Source organism: Castor canadensis, chromosome 1 (genome assembly GCF_047511655.1).
Source record: "Castor canadensis chromosome 1, mCasCan1.hap1v2, whole genome shotgun sequence".
In the NCBI taxonomy this organism is placed as follows: Eukaryota; Metazoa; Chordata; class Mammalia; order Rodentia; family Castoridae; genus Castor; species Castor canadensis.
In genome coordinates, this window is record NC_133386.1 from 138,463,083 (window position 1) to 138,479,797 (window position 16,715).

A 16,715-nucleotide genomic window follows, 5' to 3' on the forward strand; every position below is an offset into this window, starting at 1 on the left:
TTGCAGAGACACTCAGGGGGGCTTCCATTTAGGGACATGGCTCTGTTCACATCCCAAAAGGGTAATGCCTGTTTGTTACTTGTTCAGGTGACATCTTGTGGCTCCAGGGAGTGTCTGAAGGGTACCAAGCAAGGTCCTCACTTCTGATACCTAAATAGATGTTTTTGTTGGTCCAGAAATCTGCTGGGGATTGAAAAGGAGTGCGAATGTGTTTGTGTATGCATGCCAATGCTTTATCCACATTAGGATGGTCTACTGTCAACTTGTGCCCCCAGTGGGGGAATTCTGCTAGGGCTGCTTTCTGCATCTCCAGCTTGAGCACACAACCCAGCATTGTGCCTTCCCCAGCACCCACAGCCCAGGCCTGGCTATACAATGCCCTGATGACTGAGGGGAAGGGGGTCACAGTGCTGCCTAGACCCAAGAGTTAATTAAACTCATGGGACAGGGCTCAGAGCTAGGGGCCCTTAGGGAGACAGGGCAGGAGGCCGGGGTGGGGGAGTCAGCTTGGGCTGGCTGTGGGTCTGGGCCTCTCTGAGCTCTTTGTCCAAATATGGAAGGTTTTTTTGTCTCCATTTGACTCACGCAGGCCATGGCCCAAGAGATCTGCTTTCCAGATACTGCAGGCGGGACTGCGCCAGCCAGCACCACTGGGCCTGCCTCCACTCCTTTCCCCTGCCCTAGCCCATCTCAGTACCATCCCAACTTCCTGGGCCAGAATAATCTCCACCAGCAGGGAGCCCAGCACCCCTCAGCTGAGCTCCAGCACTAAGACAAGGGTCCCTGGGGCCTTGAATGTAGGAAATATGCTTTCTTCCTTCTGCAGGCCTGTCACCTCCTCTCACTCCCCAAGAGCCTTCAGATGCAGTGGAGTTAGTCAACTAATATTTACTGAGCAAGTACCATGTGCTACCTCCTGGGGCTAGGACTGTGGGCTGTCAACCTGGTGGGGTCACGTCTCCTCCTGTGCCCACCATGATACTGGGTACCCACGCAGGCAGCACTGAAAGCCAGGAGCCCCAGAAACATCCAGGGATGCTGAAGTCAGGCTGTGGGGTGACTCTACCAGTTACTCAGCTTTCCTGACCTGCACAAGCTATCACAGTGCTGTGCTCAGGTTCCTGTCTGCCACACAGGAGTGACGGTACTTCCCCACAGGATTGCTGGGAGGACTGAGTGAGTTAATACATGTGACGTGCTCAGACCAGACACCTGCCTAGAATGCGTGAAGCTCTCGGTTGGATCCCCAGGACTATAAAAAAGCTCAGACCTGCAACTGGCCCCCAGTAAGCCTTGACAAGCGCCATTTCAATGACAATCCACACCTGGACCTGAGCCCACAGTCAGGAACTATGGATCTCACTTCTAAATATTCCCCACCACCTTCCTCCTTGATCTCTCTGCATTAGACAAAATTCACTCCCCAGCCTTGGTGAGGCCAACCTGGGTCCAAATGTGACCTCTCTCCTGGGCTCTAAGACCTGGGCTAGGCACCTCACTCTCTCTGTATCTCAGCGTTCCCACCCTGCCCCTATTCGGTACTCACTTGGGACAGGACCCTTTGCCCATGTGCCAGTTTCCACCTGTCTGGTCCCCAGGGCAGAGTCAAGTCAGACCTGGTGTAGGTGGTACTGGGAGCTGAACAGCCTTGGGACAGAACAGCCCCAGGGCAGGACTCGGCTCACCTCCTTCTGCCTCTCATTATTTATTTAATAGATGTGTATTGAAGCTTCATGTGCCAGGAACTAAGCATTGGGTCACAGGTGACCTGGGGGCTCCCACCCACATCTCCACACCTCAGCAGAGATGCAACATCTATGTGTCCTCGGGTTAGGGCAACTTCTGCCACCTGGGCTGGGAAGCTGAGAGGACATACCCTACACAGAGGCCTCTCTGGAAGGCCTATTCCCTGCCAAGGGCCTCTGGCAGGCTCTGTGCAGGGAGGCAGGGAGACACAGGGTCAGAAGAGACAGAGGGCACAAGACCCAGGGACGAGGGCAGGGCAAAGGATGAAAGAGAGGAGGAACAAAGAAAGCAAGGAGCCCTGGGGACAGAAAGGCCTGGTGTGAGTGACTAGAAAGAATCAGGTGCCCAGGAGGCCAGAAGGGGCCCTGGCTCAAGTGATAATGTGAGGGCAGGCAGGGATTAGCTTGGCCCCATCTCCTCTTCTTCTTCTTCCTCCTCCTCCTCCTCCTCCAGTGGGGCCAGGCCCTGGACTATTTTTAGCTGGGCTGAATTTAGCCATTCTCTCGGAAATTCCTCACCCGCCCCAGGCAACACCCCCGCTGGCCTTGGGGAGAAGCCTAGAAGTGCCTGGTCCCCGCTGGAAGGCAGAGGAGGAGCAGCAAACAGTTAGGGTACTTGGGCATCTGATGGGGAAAGGAAGCTCAGATTAGACCCCAAATCTGAGCTATTCCTTTCCTTGCAGCCCCTGCCCTGCTGTTCTCCAGGAAGGCCTCGGGGTCCCAGAGCCTCAGCACAGCACTGGTCTTGGGGCTTTGCAGAACAAGGGGTTCTTAGCTCCAACCTTAGGTCCCACCATGGGGCTGCTAGTCAGGCTGCCAGCTGACCTGCCTGGGTTGCCTACCAGTCACTCCATCCTCACTAAAGACCCTGCATACACCACAGCCACATCTGAGACTCCCGCTTCACAGATGGGCAAACCGAGGCTGAGTGACTAGTCCTGGATCAGAGCCAGAAAGGCAGCGGCAGGGCCTGGGCCTTCCCTCCCCCACATGCTCCCTTCTCAGGTCTCTCCCAGAGGCCCAACTGGGGCTGTGGCCTGAAGTTTGGTGATTCCTAGGGGACCCTGCAGGGGCAGGGCACTTCTACCCAGCAGGGGGTACTGACTCAAGTTAGACTGGGGCTCAGAGGCAGGGTGTGGAGCCCCTCACCTTTTCAGAATGCAAAGGAAAGTTCTGCCCAGGAGCAGGGGCATGACCTGTCTCTACCCTACTGCCCATTCTGAGTCAAATAAAGGGAGGGAGTGTTCCCCACTACAGCTTCTGATAGGGCTCCTGAGCCAACATTCAAACCTCAGACTTTACCTCCACATTCTCTCCTCAGTCCGTCCGCTTCTGTTCATCTCCACATCACCTTCTCCCCTGGGCTCAGGCTTCTCACAAACCTGATCCCTCCACTCTGATTATCACGGCCACCAGAAGATGCCATGCAACATCCAGAGCTGCTCCCCTCAGCTCTTGCCTTCCATGGCTCCCACTGCCCTGCCTGTGGGACTTGAGGCCTTCGTCTGTCCTCAGCACACACGGCCTGTCTCCATGTGCTCTGACGCCTCCCTGCCCTTTTGGCCTTCCCCCCCACATACACAGTGGCTTCCCTTTCCTGCCCCAGTCAGATTAATTCCCTCCAATGCTGGGTGACCCCCGTCATTGCTCATCAAGAACTTTCAGTGGCCCCTCTATCCAGCAGTGCAAGTATGAGGCTGAAAAAATGGTGAGGGGCACAGGGAAGACTTCTGGGTCTGTTCCCCATCTTAACAATGCAGGGGTGGGGATGCTTAGAAAACATAGCGGTGTCTAAGGGTCATTCCAGGTGGACCTCCCTGTCACTCAACACCCTGGCCCTCCTTTCTGCTCTCCTGGCCTGCCAAGAGGTTTAACGTCCCAGACCCACCCCAGGGAGACAGGGAGAGGTGGAGGGGGGCAGTGAGAAACCAAGAACAAGACCTCAGGAAGCCAAGAAAGAAGGAGTCAGCAGGACGTTTACGAAGGGGGAGGGTCCTTCCCATCCATCCACCCCTTCCCTTCCACATCTGCTCCTTAACCTCCAGTGCCCTGTCCTGGGAAAAGACTGAATGTTTGTCTAGGGGAGGGGGAGTGGGGTCTCGGGAATCCCAGGAGGCCTGGCTGTGGGGCTGGATGGCAGCCAGGAGCACAGCCTCCTTCCCTCCTGATCCACATGCTGTGAGGAGCAGGGCCTGCTCACCCCTGGGAACCAATAAACAGGAAATAGACACCAACCTTGCACTTGCTCCCTCGGGTGGCTCTCCATCACGGTCCCTCACTGCCTTCCTACTGACCCAGGACCTGCTCTCCCCGACCCCAGACTCTCAGAACAAAGGGTTTCAGAAGCAAGAAGTAACAATCTCAAAATCACGAACAAACTCAAGTTAAGAGGTCTGGACTCGGAAAAGAATTCAGAATCCTTCATTTTGAAACTGCAGGGTTGGAAGACTCAAAAGGACACACTAAGTGGCTAGGTTTCCGAGGGCCATGGAGTCCCAGTGTCCTGAGGCCATCAGCATTATCTCTTTGCCCCCATAAGTTCTTAGTATTCCCACTTTACAAAACAGGAAACTGAGGCCAGAGCTGGGGTCCAATGACTTGTTAAATACTACCCAGCAAGGGAATCAGAGATTCAGCTGGTGAGGGGCACTGGGCCCAGGATGGAAAGCAGAACAACTCAGCCCCACCCCCTGGGGTCTGGGGCTTTGACTAGACAGGGCTTTGGCTCTGCGCTGCCTCCCAACCTGGGTTGAGTCATCCCAGACAAGTCCTAGGTGGGGCTGGTGGTAACAAAAGTAGAGGGAGGGCTGGAGAAAAGAGGCCAGTGGGTGCATAGCCCTCCCTGCTGATTGCTCCCTTTCCCTCTTCCCCACCTGCAAAGGCCCAGGCTGCCGAGCCACTGGTCCTACCCAGGTGTAACCAGGACCCCAATCTGACCTCCTGGAGTCTAGAACTTGGTCTTCTGCTTCTTGGCTGCAAGAAGCTGAGACTTTCAGAATCTTAGACATGTGGGAACTAATTGTCCTTGAGCACTTTGTCTGTGCCAAGCCCTTTGGACATTATTTCATTTAATCCTAGTAATAATCCTTTGTGGAGTGAGGGGACAATGTCCCCATTTTACAGACTCTGGGGTGTCTGTGTTTGTTCTGGGTCCTTCCTCACGCAGCCTCCTTGAAAGCCTTTGGCCTCTCAGGCATGAAGGGACCTAGTGAGTTCTCTGCTTAGATAGCAGCAGTATCACTGATCCCCAGCATGGAGCTCCCAGGGACAGGGAAGCGCCTTTCCATCTGCTCTCCAGCTCCCAGCTCCATTTTTGGCAGGGATGCCCTGGCAAGGACCTAACCCTACCCCTCCCAAGGCCCCCACGTTCTCTGCTTGCCCTGGCTCTGAGCTCTCCTGCCAACTGCCCTTCTTGGGAGCTGCTTTATCCAAATATCTAGCCAGCAAACCTCAGGCCATTCACCTCTGGGAACCAGGCCCACTCCCAAGGGACTCATTGATACTTCTGACCCTGCCCCACCAGGCCTGGACCTCACCCAGGGACAAGTAGGGATGATATCCAAGCTTTCCTTGTGTGTCCCTACTGGCCATCAGGGGGTTCAACGGTTGACTGCTTCATGAGTGGATGACAAAGGCATATGGAAAGAAATGAAGGCAGGAGAAATGCAGTGAGCCTGGGTTCAAAGACATGACATCCCGGAGACCAGCATCTACAGGGGAGCTCTGAATCTCAGAAGCCTACAGCCTTGTCCTTGAGTGGTAGACAGAGTAACAGTCCCCAAAGATGTCCATGTCCTAGTCCCCAGAAGCTGTGAATGTTACAAGGCAAAGAGACTGCACACATCATTAAGGAGCCTGGGTTATCCAGGTGGGCCCAATGTAATCACAGGGTTCTTAGGAAGGGAGGAAGGAGGGTCAGAGGGAAAGAGATTTGAAGATGATCCATTTCTGATTTTGAGAATGGAGAAAGGACCATGGACCAAAGAGTACCAGTAGCCACAGAAGCTGGAAAGGCAAGGGAAGTGACTTTCCCCTAACCCTCCAGAAGGAACCCAGCCCTGATACCATCTGGATTTTAGCCTCATGAAACCCATTTCAGACTTTTGAACTCAGGAACTGTAAAATAAGCAATCGGCATTGTCTGAAGTTACTGAAGGGCAGTAGTATTTGTTATAGCATCGATAGGAAACTAATACACCAACCCTTGGCAGCCTAGGCCTCCAGAGTCAGTTCATGTCCTTCCCATCTCAGGTGTCCTCTCTACCTCCTCACCCTCTCCCTACCAAGGGAGAGTTTTAGAGCCCAGTGACTTCTCCAAGCTCTGAGGAAATAAATCAGGAGACGTTTGAATGTCCCATGCACACCAGCATTACCACTTCTGGGGACAGGCAGCAGAGTGACAACACCATAGCCTGCTACAAGACGGGAAAGACCCTGACTGGGGTTGGGGGTCAGAGAGCAGCAGCCGGTGGGGAAAGGTAGAGCCCTGGGATGGGGGTGGTAGTGCTCAGCAGCCTAAGGCCAGCTTGCTAGCACTTCTGGTGTGCAAGGGAAGATTCTACTTAAGGGATAGCTGCTGAGCCCCTAGTGGCCCTGGAAGGAGGCCTGAGCCTGGGCCTGGCTCTGGGAGCACAGAGGGATCTATGACTTTGTGAGGCAAAGGGACTATTAGAAGGCCTCACTACAGGAAAATGGTAAGGCCAAGGTAGTTCCCACATCTAAGACCTCCATGTGCTCTTCCAGTTCATCCCTAGTGAGCCTCACAGCTACCAAAGACAGGTCCTGGAGATCCCTCTGAAGGCTCTGGCAGCCTGGTTGGAGCCCTGTGTGTCAGGGGCTGGGGTTCACTCACTGCTATGAGCCCAGCAGCCTGTCACTTTTCTCCTGCCTCTGTCCACACCTAGAATGTCCCAGAGGCCCTGGAAAGGGGTTCTGGAGGATAAACTCCCATGGGGGACATCAGCTGCAATAAGCTCATGCTTCCCAGGGGACCCGGGGCCCCCATTTCAGGGCCTGCCAGCAAGGCGCCAGGCTGCCTGGGCACATTTCCCAATAAGTGTGCCAGGGCTGCGAGCCTTTCTGGGAAACACAGACCGCCCCCCCACCCCAACTCTGCCACCGCCATCCCTGCCAACTCCACTCAGTGGGAACTCTGTGGGGCCAGTGTATGGCCCGGGAGTCTAGACACCTGAGGCCAGAGTATCTGTGAGCCATGGGGCCTTGGGCAAACCTCTGCAGCTCTGGGAAAGTCCTTTACCGGCATGTCGGAGCCAGACAATGCCACCTTAGCTGGGGATCAGATGGGAGGAACAAGACTGCTGTGGGTGGCAGGAGCGCCCTCTCCCAGGAGACATACATGCTGGAGCACGATGGCTCCAGAGGAAGTGCAGAATATGACATTTGTTGCCTGCCTCACTGGGGACCTGTGGTGGCTCCACTATCTTAAGCTTTTGAGCCAAGTTAATACAGGTCTGCAGGGGGTGATGAGGGCAGCCCACAGTCCCAGTCCACCCTGGGGACTTGGTCATTCTCCCTCTCCTCACCCTAAGTGACCCCTCCCACATCGGCCAGCCATGGGAGCGGTAGTAGTCCTGTGTTCACTTGAGTGTGTTAGGGGTAGTGGCCCTCTGAGCTGCAACAGAAACCCACCACCCAACACCTTTGTCCTGGCCCAGGTCACCATCATGGCGTGCCCAAATTACTCCTGGCCTCACTGCTTCCACCCTGGACCCTGAAGTCTACCTCACATAGCTACCAGAGCAGATCCAGGAATGCCTAGGTTAGCTCAAGTCACTGTCCTACTCAGAACCTTCCAGCAATGCCTGCCCCCTCACTTTGAGTAGATGCAAAGTCCTCCTGCAAGCCACTCATCCTGGCCCATCTCTCCCCTCCCTCTGTGACCTCTGATCTACTACTCAGCTCTATCCAAATGCCTTCATTATCTAGTTCCTCAAGCACCCATGGGCCTTTGCATCTGCTGTTCCTCTCTGCTCACAAGTTACCTCTTCCAATAGGCCTTTCCAGACCCCTTGATATAAAACAGCACCCCACCCTGTCGTTCTCAACCCCTCTACCCTGCTTTATTTTTCTCTCCAGCCCCTTCTGTTCCCTGACACACATGTGTCCTTACTGGTCTGGAAGCTCCACAAGGGCAGGCCTCTATTTTGTTAGTTGCTGTCCCCCTCAGCCCAGAAGAGCACACTTGACCTTCTAGGTACTCAGTAAATATTTGTTAAATGGATGAATGCACTACCCTAGGAAGGGCCACCCAAGTCTCTGACACAAACTCTGACCACACACAACCTGCTACCTTCTTTCCCACTCCTAGCCTTTGCTCATGCTGGGTCGTCCTACTAGAACGTTCCCTCTCTTCCAGTTTTCAAGGCCAAGGCAGAGCTTCCTCTCAGAGACCTCCTCAGCCAGCCCCCAGGCTAACATCCTAAACCCTGTCCAGACTGCTGGATTCCAAGTTCTTGGAGTATCTCAACGCCCAAGCAGCCTGGGGGTTTCTCCACCCCATTGCCTCACAGCATGTGTAGCTGGAGAGATCACAGATGGGAGAAAAGCAGGAGGGGCAAGTCTCTACCCTGGGAGAGGGGGCTGGGGACAGGATTAGCAGCAGCCTCCCAGATCCAGCTGGTCCCGGAAATGTGGGGCTGGAAAATGTCACACTCAACTCTAGTCCATCCCCCAACCCTTCCCTGCAGGAGAGACTTATTCCTGGACTGCACCCCTTCCCCCAGCAGCCCTGAGCCCTTGAGAAGTGGGTGAGGTGGGGGCCAGGGAATAAACACAGAAAAGGGACAGCCCTTCTGCCTATCCTCCCCGCTCCCACCCTCCTCCTGCTGGGTGACAAGACATTTAATTATAGATATTTGGTACCACTCAAAATTCCAAATGTCCTAATTGCCTCATCCCCTCCCCCCAGAACCAGTTTCCATGGAAAAACCACAGCAAACAGTCAAGGAGGGGTAGGAGAGAACCTCCACCCCTCAGGTTCCTTGCCAAGGGGGCGCCAGAGAAACAAAGGTGGTAGGAAGAGCAGCAGCTCAGGCCCTCTTAAGGCAGGGAGCTGGCTAGGCAAGCTGGGGCTGGGTGGGCTGGCATGTCTGCCAAGGGTGATAATAGGAACAAGACCAGGATTCTGGTGCTTGGGTCTAGCTCTGCCCTCTTTGCTGTGCAACATGAGACCCAGCATTCTCCCTTTCTGGGTCTTAAAGTTCTTCCCTGTGAATTAAGTAGCCAACCACTATGAAAATATTCAGGGGATATGTAGGCGAAGCTCCCAACCGCCCCTGCCTTGTGCCCACTTTTCAGACGGCAGGCCAGTCCCACTGAGGAACTGGGCCTGCTTAGTTCTTTCATGTTGAGGTACTGATGTGCTAGGATTCAGCACAGACTAGGACAACTCACAGACTAGGATTCAGTCTGTCAGCTGAAGTCAGCATGGTAAGTAAGATACTCAAGCTATCCCATTCCAAGGATAAAACCATTAGGGTCTGCCATACAACAGGCACTTAATATGTGTTAGCCCTTTGTTACTGCTATTCCAATATGCTAAAGTTGCATGAGCTCATCCAGCTGTGATTCTTAGAGACAAGTCACTTTCTGTTTCTGGGCTATGCACGTTACATGTGTCAACTGGGTATCAGGTACATGAGGACAGAGGTGGACCATAAGGCTGTACTCTAAGGCAGAAGTAGGGGAAGCCTTGGTGCTAAGGGTCGCTGATCAGTCAGGCTACCGTGGACCTAAGTGGAAGAAATCAGGTGTTGGGGTAGGGAGGCCCAGGCAGCACATTCACAAGCATGTGTTCATAGCCTAGGTGAGCCAGTAGCTGTGTCCTTGGTCCCCTTACAGACACTGTAGAGAGCTGCCTTTCTCTCTCCTCCAGCCACCCATTTCCTTTGGCCATCTTGCAGGGTGAGCCCCTCCTACAGAGCCTCAAAGACCAGTCTAAACTTCCACTATACAGATGGAAAAACTGAGGCCCAAAGACAACCCTGTCCAGGTCCACAGTGAGTCGGAGGCTGAGCAGAGCCTCCTAGCAATGGGGGTGATTATGGGCTCTGGGGCTGGGAGAGACCAGGGTGTGAAGGACTCCCTGCAGCCTGAGGTCCAGGGTTCCCTCAGTCCCCCTGAGACTCTCTCTGGCTGGATTTACAGTGGTTTTTGCCCCATAAGCAAAGTGTGACAGCTCCTCTGGTCTCATTCAGGAGCCCACACCACACCATCTCCACCCACAGTGCAGGGAGCGTGACTGGAGCCCCAGGCCTGAGACAAGGGAACATTGTCTGCCCAAGGAAGGCCAACAGGAGCGGTGGACAACTGCTCCCCATCTTCCTGGAGCCAGAAGGAAGGGGACAGCACGAGGGATTCAAGCTAGCAGATGGAAGAACTTCCAGGCTTGGTAAAGGGGTGGGGAATGAGGAGATGGTAAAAGTCTTCTGAGCCTAGTGAAATTCACCAGGTTTTACTGAGGCCTGGTAAGGGCCAGACACCAGTAAGGGAAGGGCAGGGAGGAGGCTAAGCCTGGTCACTGAGCAGCAGCTAGGGTAGCAGAGCCTGTTTTTGCCTCTCTCCTGCCCCCAGGGAGGGAATAATCACACCACCGCCTACCTGCAAGGGCCTGCCAGGCAGAGACCTTATCTCCATTTTCAGAAGGGGAAAGTGAGGCATAGAGTAGGGATGGGACAAATCCTAATAACATACTTACCAGTTTCTCTCCCCTAAGGGCTGAGAGGGAACATCAAACTGGGCCTGGAAAAGTGGGAGGACCAGAGTGGGCAGAGGCTTGGAAGCCAGAGAAAACCCTGTTCAAGGCAGAGTGAAGCCTGCCTGTATGGCCAAGCTGTTCCTCCTGTGTCACAGCCCCCTAGGGGGTGGGGGGCCAGAGGGAAAATGTGAAGGGAGTGGGGCAAAACTCCTACCTCTTCCCTGTCCTCGATGCCTCCTGCTAGGAAAACCCCCAGGCTCTCCAAGGCCTCTGGTTTACCCTTGCTGGCCCCCTCCCAGCCATCTGGGTATGGGAAATGGGGCTGGGAGGGCAGTCAGGCAGAAGCCACCCCTGCTCTGCCCTTCCCTCCCTCATCTTCCAAAGACAGAACTGGCACTGGAGTTTAGGGGAGCAGAGCTCCCCTAACAGAATCTCAGAAGGTCCAAAATTCCCTCCCTCCCCACTCCCTGCCTGCTGACTCTCCCTATGGCCTCTGTAAGGAACAGTAGAGCCAGGACTGGGGAAATAGAGCCGAGAAGAGAGAAACAAAGGGAAAGGGACTTAGGGGGCCAAGAGAGCACTGGGAACTGTAGTGACCAAATTAGTTCAAGGTTTTGGGTTTCCAGGCTTCTCACAGTCAGGGACACAGTGGGAGTGAAGGCTTCAGTTGAAATAACCCCAGGCCACCCCTGAGCTCAACCCAGAACCCAAGAGCCTCAAATCTTGCTTCCAACTCCAATGCCAAGGCATCTGCTGCCTAGAACCAGTCTGAATCCACAGCCCAAACCCTAGGAATGGCTCAAGCCAGAAGGTAAATATGGGGGCTTTAAGGAGAGTGAGATCCCTGGCCCTGGAGGGAAAAGGGCATAGGAGAGTCACCCAGAAGCAGGCCAGGTAGGCAGCAGATGCAACCAGGCAGGATGGGCATCAGTGTCCCTGCCCTAACCCATGAAGGTAGGCCTGACTGTAGGGCCAAAACCACTCCTCACCTCTTTAAAGAGCCTTTACTGCTCAGTCTCAGAGGATGCCTCCCTGCCTCCACCCTTCACTAGCAGCCCCAAGCTAGAAGCTCCTCTATTTGAAGAGGGGAGGAGTGGTTTTGAGCACAACTCAGGCTCCTAGAGTGCCCCAACTCATACCCTCAGGCTTCCCTAAGTCATGAGAAAGATGAACGTCATAGCTAGGACAGGGCTGGGGTTACAGCTCCTCTGTAATTCTGTAAAGTAAGCCCTTGTGCCTCCCGAAATCTCCCAGGCCTGAAAACAGATTTAAATTCTGACCTGCCACAGGCAAACAACAGGAGGAAAGGCAAACACATGCCACCTATGGGCCCCTAAGCTCCAAACTCCTAGTAGGGATCTGGCCAACAGCGAGCAGGGAGGCTCAAAGAAAGGCTGAGCCTGTGCTCGGTGCCATTGCCTTCATGCTTCTTGTGTATTTACAACAAAGAACCACAAGGGAATCGCCAAAACCAGCCCCAGAGAAACATCTGAAGGGCTCTGTAAGAACTTCTGTTAGGCAGGTTCTAACTACCTACTACTCGAGCCACAGCTCCAGCCCCAAAACTTCTGCACTCTCTACCAGAATACCTTGGAACAGACAAGAACCTCTGACACCCACAGAAGCCTGAAGCCTCTTCAGGGCCTGAGTAGATTGGAGCTCTGTGTCATTAACACTCTTACAACTGCCTAGGCACTTTCAAGAACAGCTAAGCACCCTTGGACCTCGGCATCTCCCCCAATGAGTACATGCAAAAGGCTTCTGCCAGGTTGGTGCCCCTGGCCTCCACAAAGACTCACCACCTGTGGCTTGCTGCAGTACTTGCTGGCTGGGGCAGGCTTCTCTGGAGCCTGGGACACCTCAGGAGGCTTGGCCTCAGCAGAGGGCAGTGCAGCAGGAGTCAAACAGGGTAGGTCCACAGGCCCTGAGACAGGGGCCTCACCCGAGTGGAGGGTCAGCATGTACTGCTTGGTGACATCTTCGAGTGATGGTGCCTGCAATGTGGGGTGGGCTCGAGCAGGCTCTGGCACAGCCACAGGGGGTCCGACAGAAGTCGAAGGCTCAGGCACCACAATAGGTGTGAAGGTGGCAGGCACACTGGCGTGGCGAACATGTTTGGCAGAGGGCCGAGACTGAGACAGGCTGTCACTCTGGTCCTGATTGCCCTGCTCTCTCCGAAGTTCCTGGTGACTGCTCCGGGCTGGACGCTTCTTGGAGCCTCGTCGGATGAGCCTTGGGGACAGGATGTCAGCTAGCTTGGCATCAAGGTGAAAGTCATGGTGGGAAGTGGAGGAGGCAGGTGGGGCCTCAGGTAAGGCCTTCTCAGATTGTGCCCGGCCCCTGGCAGGACCAGAGTCTTCTGGCTCTGCCCGCTGCTCTGCAAGGATAGGCTCACTGCTGGATGGAGGCAGCACGGGCTCGACTTCTCGGATGGGCTCCCCTCCAGGGCCCTCAAATCCAGGCCCTGCCAGCTCCCCACGACGACTTGGGTCACTCAGAGATTTCTTCTTGGGGGCCTTGGCAGCAACCCTATCTTCCCCCACACGCCCCAGAGCACCAGGGCCCTGAACAATGCTCTGAATAACCTCCTGATATCCCTTGCTTTCTTCACTACCCACAGACCAGTCACTGTGGCCACTGGTCAAGCCCTCATCCACAGCTGGGGTCACTGGAAGCCCTGTTTTGGAATTCAGTGAGCCCAAGAGATTGCTGTCCATGGAGAACCCAGAGGGCTCCTCAGAGGTGGCAGGCCGGTGGCGTTGTGGAATCGGGTCACTCAGGGACCTGTAGGCCTCATTTGTCTCCCCATTGCTCAGTTCATTCCCACCTGGACCTGAAGGTGGGAGTTTTCGTCTCCTGCGGAGGGCACCTGGTGTGGAAGGGGTTTCAGGGGACACCAGGCCCCACCCACCCAGACTCTCCTCTGTCCCAGGACTATGGTGGTTTGTCTGAGCTGAGGATGAGGAAAGTGGTCGCCACACCCCTGTGGGACCCAGGCTGCAAAAGGCTGTACCAGGAGGGTCAGGGTCTGCCCCAATGCCCTCATCTGTCAGGCTGGACTCAGGTCCAGAGAGCTCCTCCTGGGATCGCTGTCCTTGTGTCATGTCCCCTGCCCAGTCAGGACTTCTAGGAGGAACATCACTTCCATCATCCTGCTGGGCTCCCATACGCTGGATCTTCTCAAAAACCTGACGGGCCTCCTGCACATACTGATCCTGGACCACCAGTGGCAGAGGCTCCTCCTCAGTCCCAGAGCCACCCAGCAAGAGCTCAGAGCTGCTGGGCTTCAGAACACTGGTGCGGATCAGGCGCCTGGCCATAGGCTTCTCAGAGCAAGTAAAAGACTTTGCTCTCCGCAGGGTAGCCGTCAAGTCCTTGAGTGTGGGGCGGGTGCCAGGTGATGGAGGGGCTTGGGAGGGCATGGGCTCAGGTTGTTCCACTGGGCTACCTGCTGATGGTGAGCCTCTGCCATCTAGGGGGCTGCTTCCAGGGCCCCCACTGGGTTTTCGGACCCTCAGCTCTGACAGGTCTGAGCGAAGGAAACTGAGCAGTGTCAGGGTCTCCGAGGCAATATCTGGATTTGAAAGGGACTTTCGCTGCCGGCTCTTGTCCAGCTCCAATCCTCCATCTTTCAACGCCCTGGTAGTGCCCACATGTCCCTTGGCACGGCTCCGAGCCTGGGCCCGAAGGAGTCCTTCCCCGGCTCCAAAACTTGGGGAGCGGTACACGCCCCAGCTCCCAGAACCCCGGCTAGACCACAGGTCATCGTCCTTTAAGGTCTCGGTGCTGGAATAGCGGCTACTACCGCGGGAGCCTGCAGGACTAGCCAGGTACGCGGGAAAGCTCACCTTGGCCACCCGGAAAGTACCTCCCACAATGTCGGACATAGGCCGCAAGCCCTCCTGGGGACCTGAGACGCAGGGCTGCGGGCCAGTACCCCACTCCCTGGGTCCCTCCTCCATCGGGGCTCTTGGAGACATTGGAGGTTCAGGGCTCCTGACTCCCCCTGCGGAGTCCATGCTGCCCAAATTTAACCCATCACTGTCCAGCCTGCAGTCCTGATCCAATAGGGAATTTTCAGGCCCGAGCTCCGGCCTCCCTCTCCAGCGGTGGCCGCCCTCACCGTCTAGGTCCTCGTCACTGCCCGAGGAGTGGCCGCGGTGGTAGGCCGGACTCTGCACCCTGGGCTGCGGCGGCTGGCCCTCCTCTTCCTCCTCGCTGGAGCTGGCAGCCCGGCTGCGGCTGACAGGATAGGAGGAGGCGATGGAGGAGGAGGAGGAGCAGGAGGCCCGGGCCCCGGCCTGCGGTTGCGAGAAGCTATGCCAAGAATGTAAACCATCCGCCGGACGCTGCGCTCGCTCCTGTTGCTGCTGCTGCCGCCGCCGCCTCTCCTCGATCCCGGATCCGGACAGCGGTCGCGCTGAACGCAGGCCCGCCAGAGGAAAGCACGTCCGAGGAGGTGGCGTCGGCGGCTGCCGGTACTCCCGAGTCGGGGGCTCCCACGCGGCACTGTCGGGGCTGGGTATTCCCGGGGCCTCCGAGTCCGCACTGGGCCGCCTGGAGCTAGGGCCGCCGAAGAGCTTGCGCATCTCGGTGACGCTGGGCCAAGCCCCACGAGCAGCACCTTCAGTCGCTTCTTCCGCGGCCGCGGGGGAGACGCCCCCGTCCCGGGCCCCAGCGGAGTCGTCGTCCAGACGCGGCGCGTCGAAGCGCCGGGAGAGCTGGCGCACCGATGGCGAGAGGCTGCGGAGCGGGCGCGGCTGCGCGGGGGCGGCCGGGGGCCCCGACGCCAGCTTGGACACGCGCCGGGAGGGCTGGCCCGGGACTGTCGTGGCTGGCCGGCACGAGGCGCGGCGCTGCAACCCAGAGGTGTCCGTGTCCTCCTCCCTCGGCCCGGGTCCGCCGCTCCAGCGTTCCAGCAGTTTGAAAGAGACGCTGCGATAAAGTGGGGGCCGCGGCGACCCGTCCGCCATGGTGGCCGCACTCACTCCGGGGGGGCTGGCCTCGGGGAGCCGCGGCCAACCCCCCCCTCCGCCCCTGCTCCAAAGGAGCGCAGTGGCCGCGGTCCGAACCTCTGGGTCCTGCACCCGCAGCGCAGGGGTTTGGGAGGAGGGCGCAGAGACCTGAGCAGAGGTTTATCTGTCGCAGATCAAGTTTCTGCGATCACGGGCGGCAGCGGCTCCATCCCGGCCGGCCTCTCCTGCCTCAGCGGCGACCCGCAAGGCCCAGCCCTCGCATCGGCGGGAGCGGCCAGGGGCATCGCGGCCCGGCCTGGGAGGGATCCCAGGGCTCTGTTCCTCGGCTCGGCGCCCGCCTGCCCGGCGGCCAGCCTGCCTTCCCTCGCGCTCCCGCTCCAGCTCCCACTCCCTCCCCCTTGCCTGCTCGCTCCTCGCTCCCTTTTGTTGCGAATAAACTTTGTGGCAGAGGAAAGGGGGCGGGGGGCGGGGCCTCGCGCCCAAAAGAGGGGGGTGGGCTCCGGGAGCGCGCGAGGCTGAGAACACTGTGTGGGGAGGGAACTGGGGAGGAGCCGAAGAAGAAACAAGATGCTTGAGCACTTTCAGACAGTAACAACCCTCCGAAGTCCCTCGGGAACGCAGAGGGCCGATCTGACCCCAGGGACTCGCTGAGACACACGCAAGCTTTCAGACTGGTCAGCTCCGCACTTAGCCACGGCGGTGCGTCCACCGCGTTTCAGCCGCTTTTGCGCGGGAATACCTCTACCCAAGGGGCTCCAACATGGCAACTTCGGACCCACAAACTTTCGTACACACCGGCACTCAGGTACACACAAAAACTCTCCTGGCTGGGAAAGGGGCAGGATCCAAAGCCAGGGGGAGGGGCAGGCCAACTAGAGCACCGGCGGGCTCCTGGCCACGCCTCTGGCTCCTGGCGAATCCTGCTGCGCCACGCCCACGTCCCGCCCTGCATTCTCCCAAACGCCCACCCGTCCCGCCTCCGTGCGGCCTGTCCAGCTCTGACCGTCCCTTACCCCACCCCCGCCGCTCTAGAAGCCCTTCCTCTTGGAACGATTCACCACCATCCAACCCCAGCTATACCCCCGCTTTCCCAGCTGCCACGCCCCCGACCTGCCCCCGCGGTCCCGGCGGCCTCTTTTTTTGGATGCTCCGCCCTGTGCCCCGCCTCCTCTTTACCCCGCGCTCAGGGGTACGTGGCTCTTGCGCCCTCTACCGGCCGTATCCTCCTAACTCTGGGAGCTCTGGACCAATGGATAAAGCCTCATCCACCCCCATCAA

General features: G+C 57.1%; 1 protein-coding gene across 2 annotated transcripts in view; it reads right to left on the minus strand.

Moving 5' to 3' along the window:
- The window catches only part of Arhgef17 (Rho guanine nucleotide exchange factor 17), a 57,856-nt gene extending 41,993 nt beyond the window's left edge, over positions 1–15,863 (minus strand). The window contains exon 1 of one of the 2 annotated variants that reach the window (XM_020176698.2): positions 12,261–15,863. In XM_020176698.2, the coding sequence (XP_020032287.2) occupies positions 12,261–15,434 (3,174 nt within the window). In that variant the 5' untranslated portion in view covers positions 15,435–15,863. The remainder of the gene's footprint in view (positions 1–12,260) is intronic. The other variant, XM_020176697.2, reaches the window with a different exon arrangement.
- Positions 15,864–16,715: the final 852 nt, after the last annotated feature.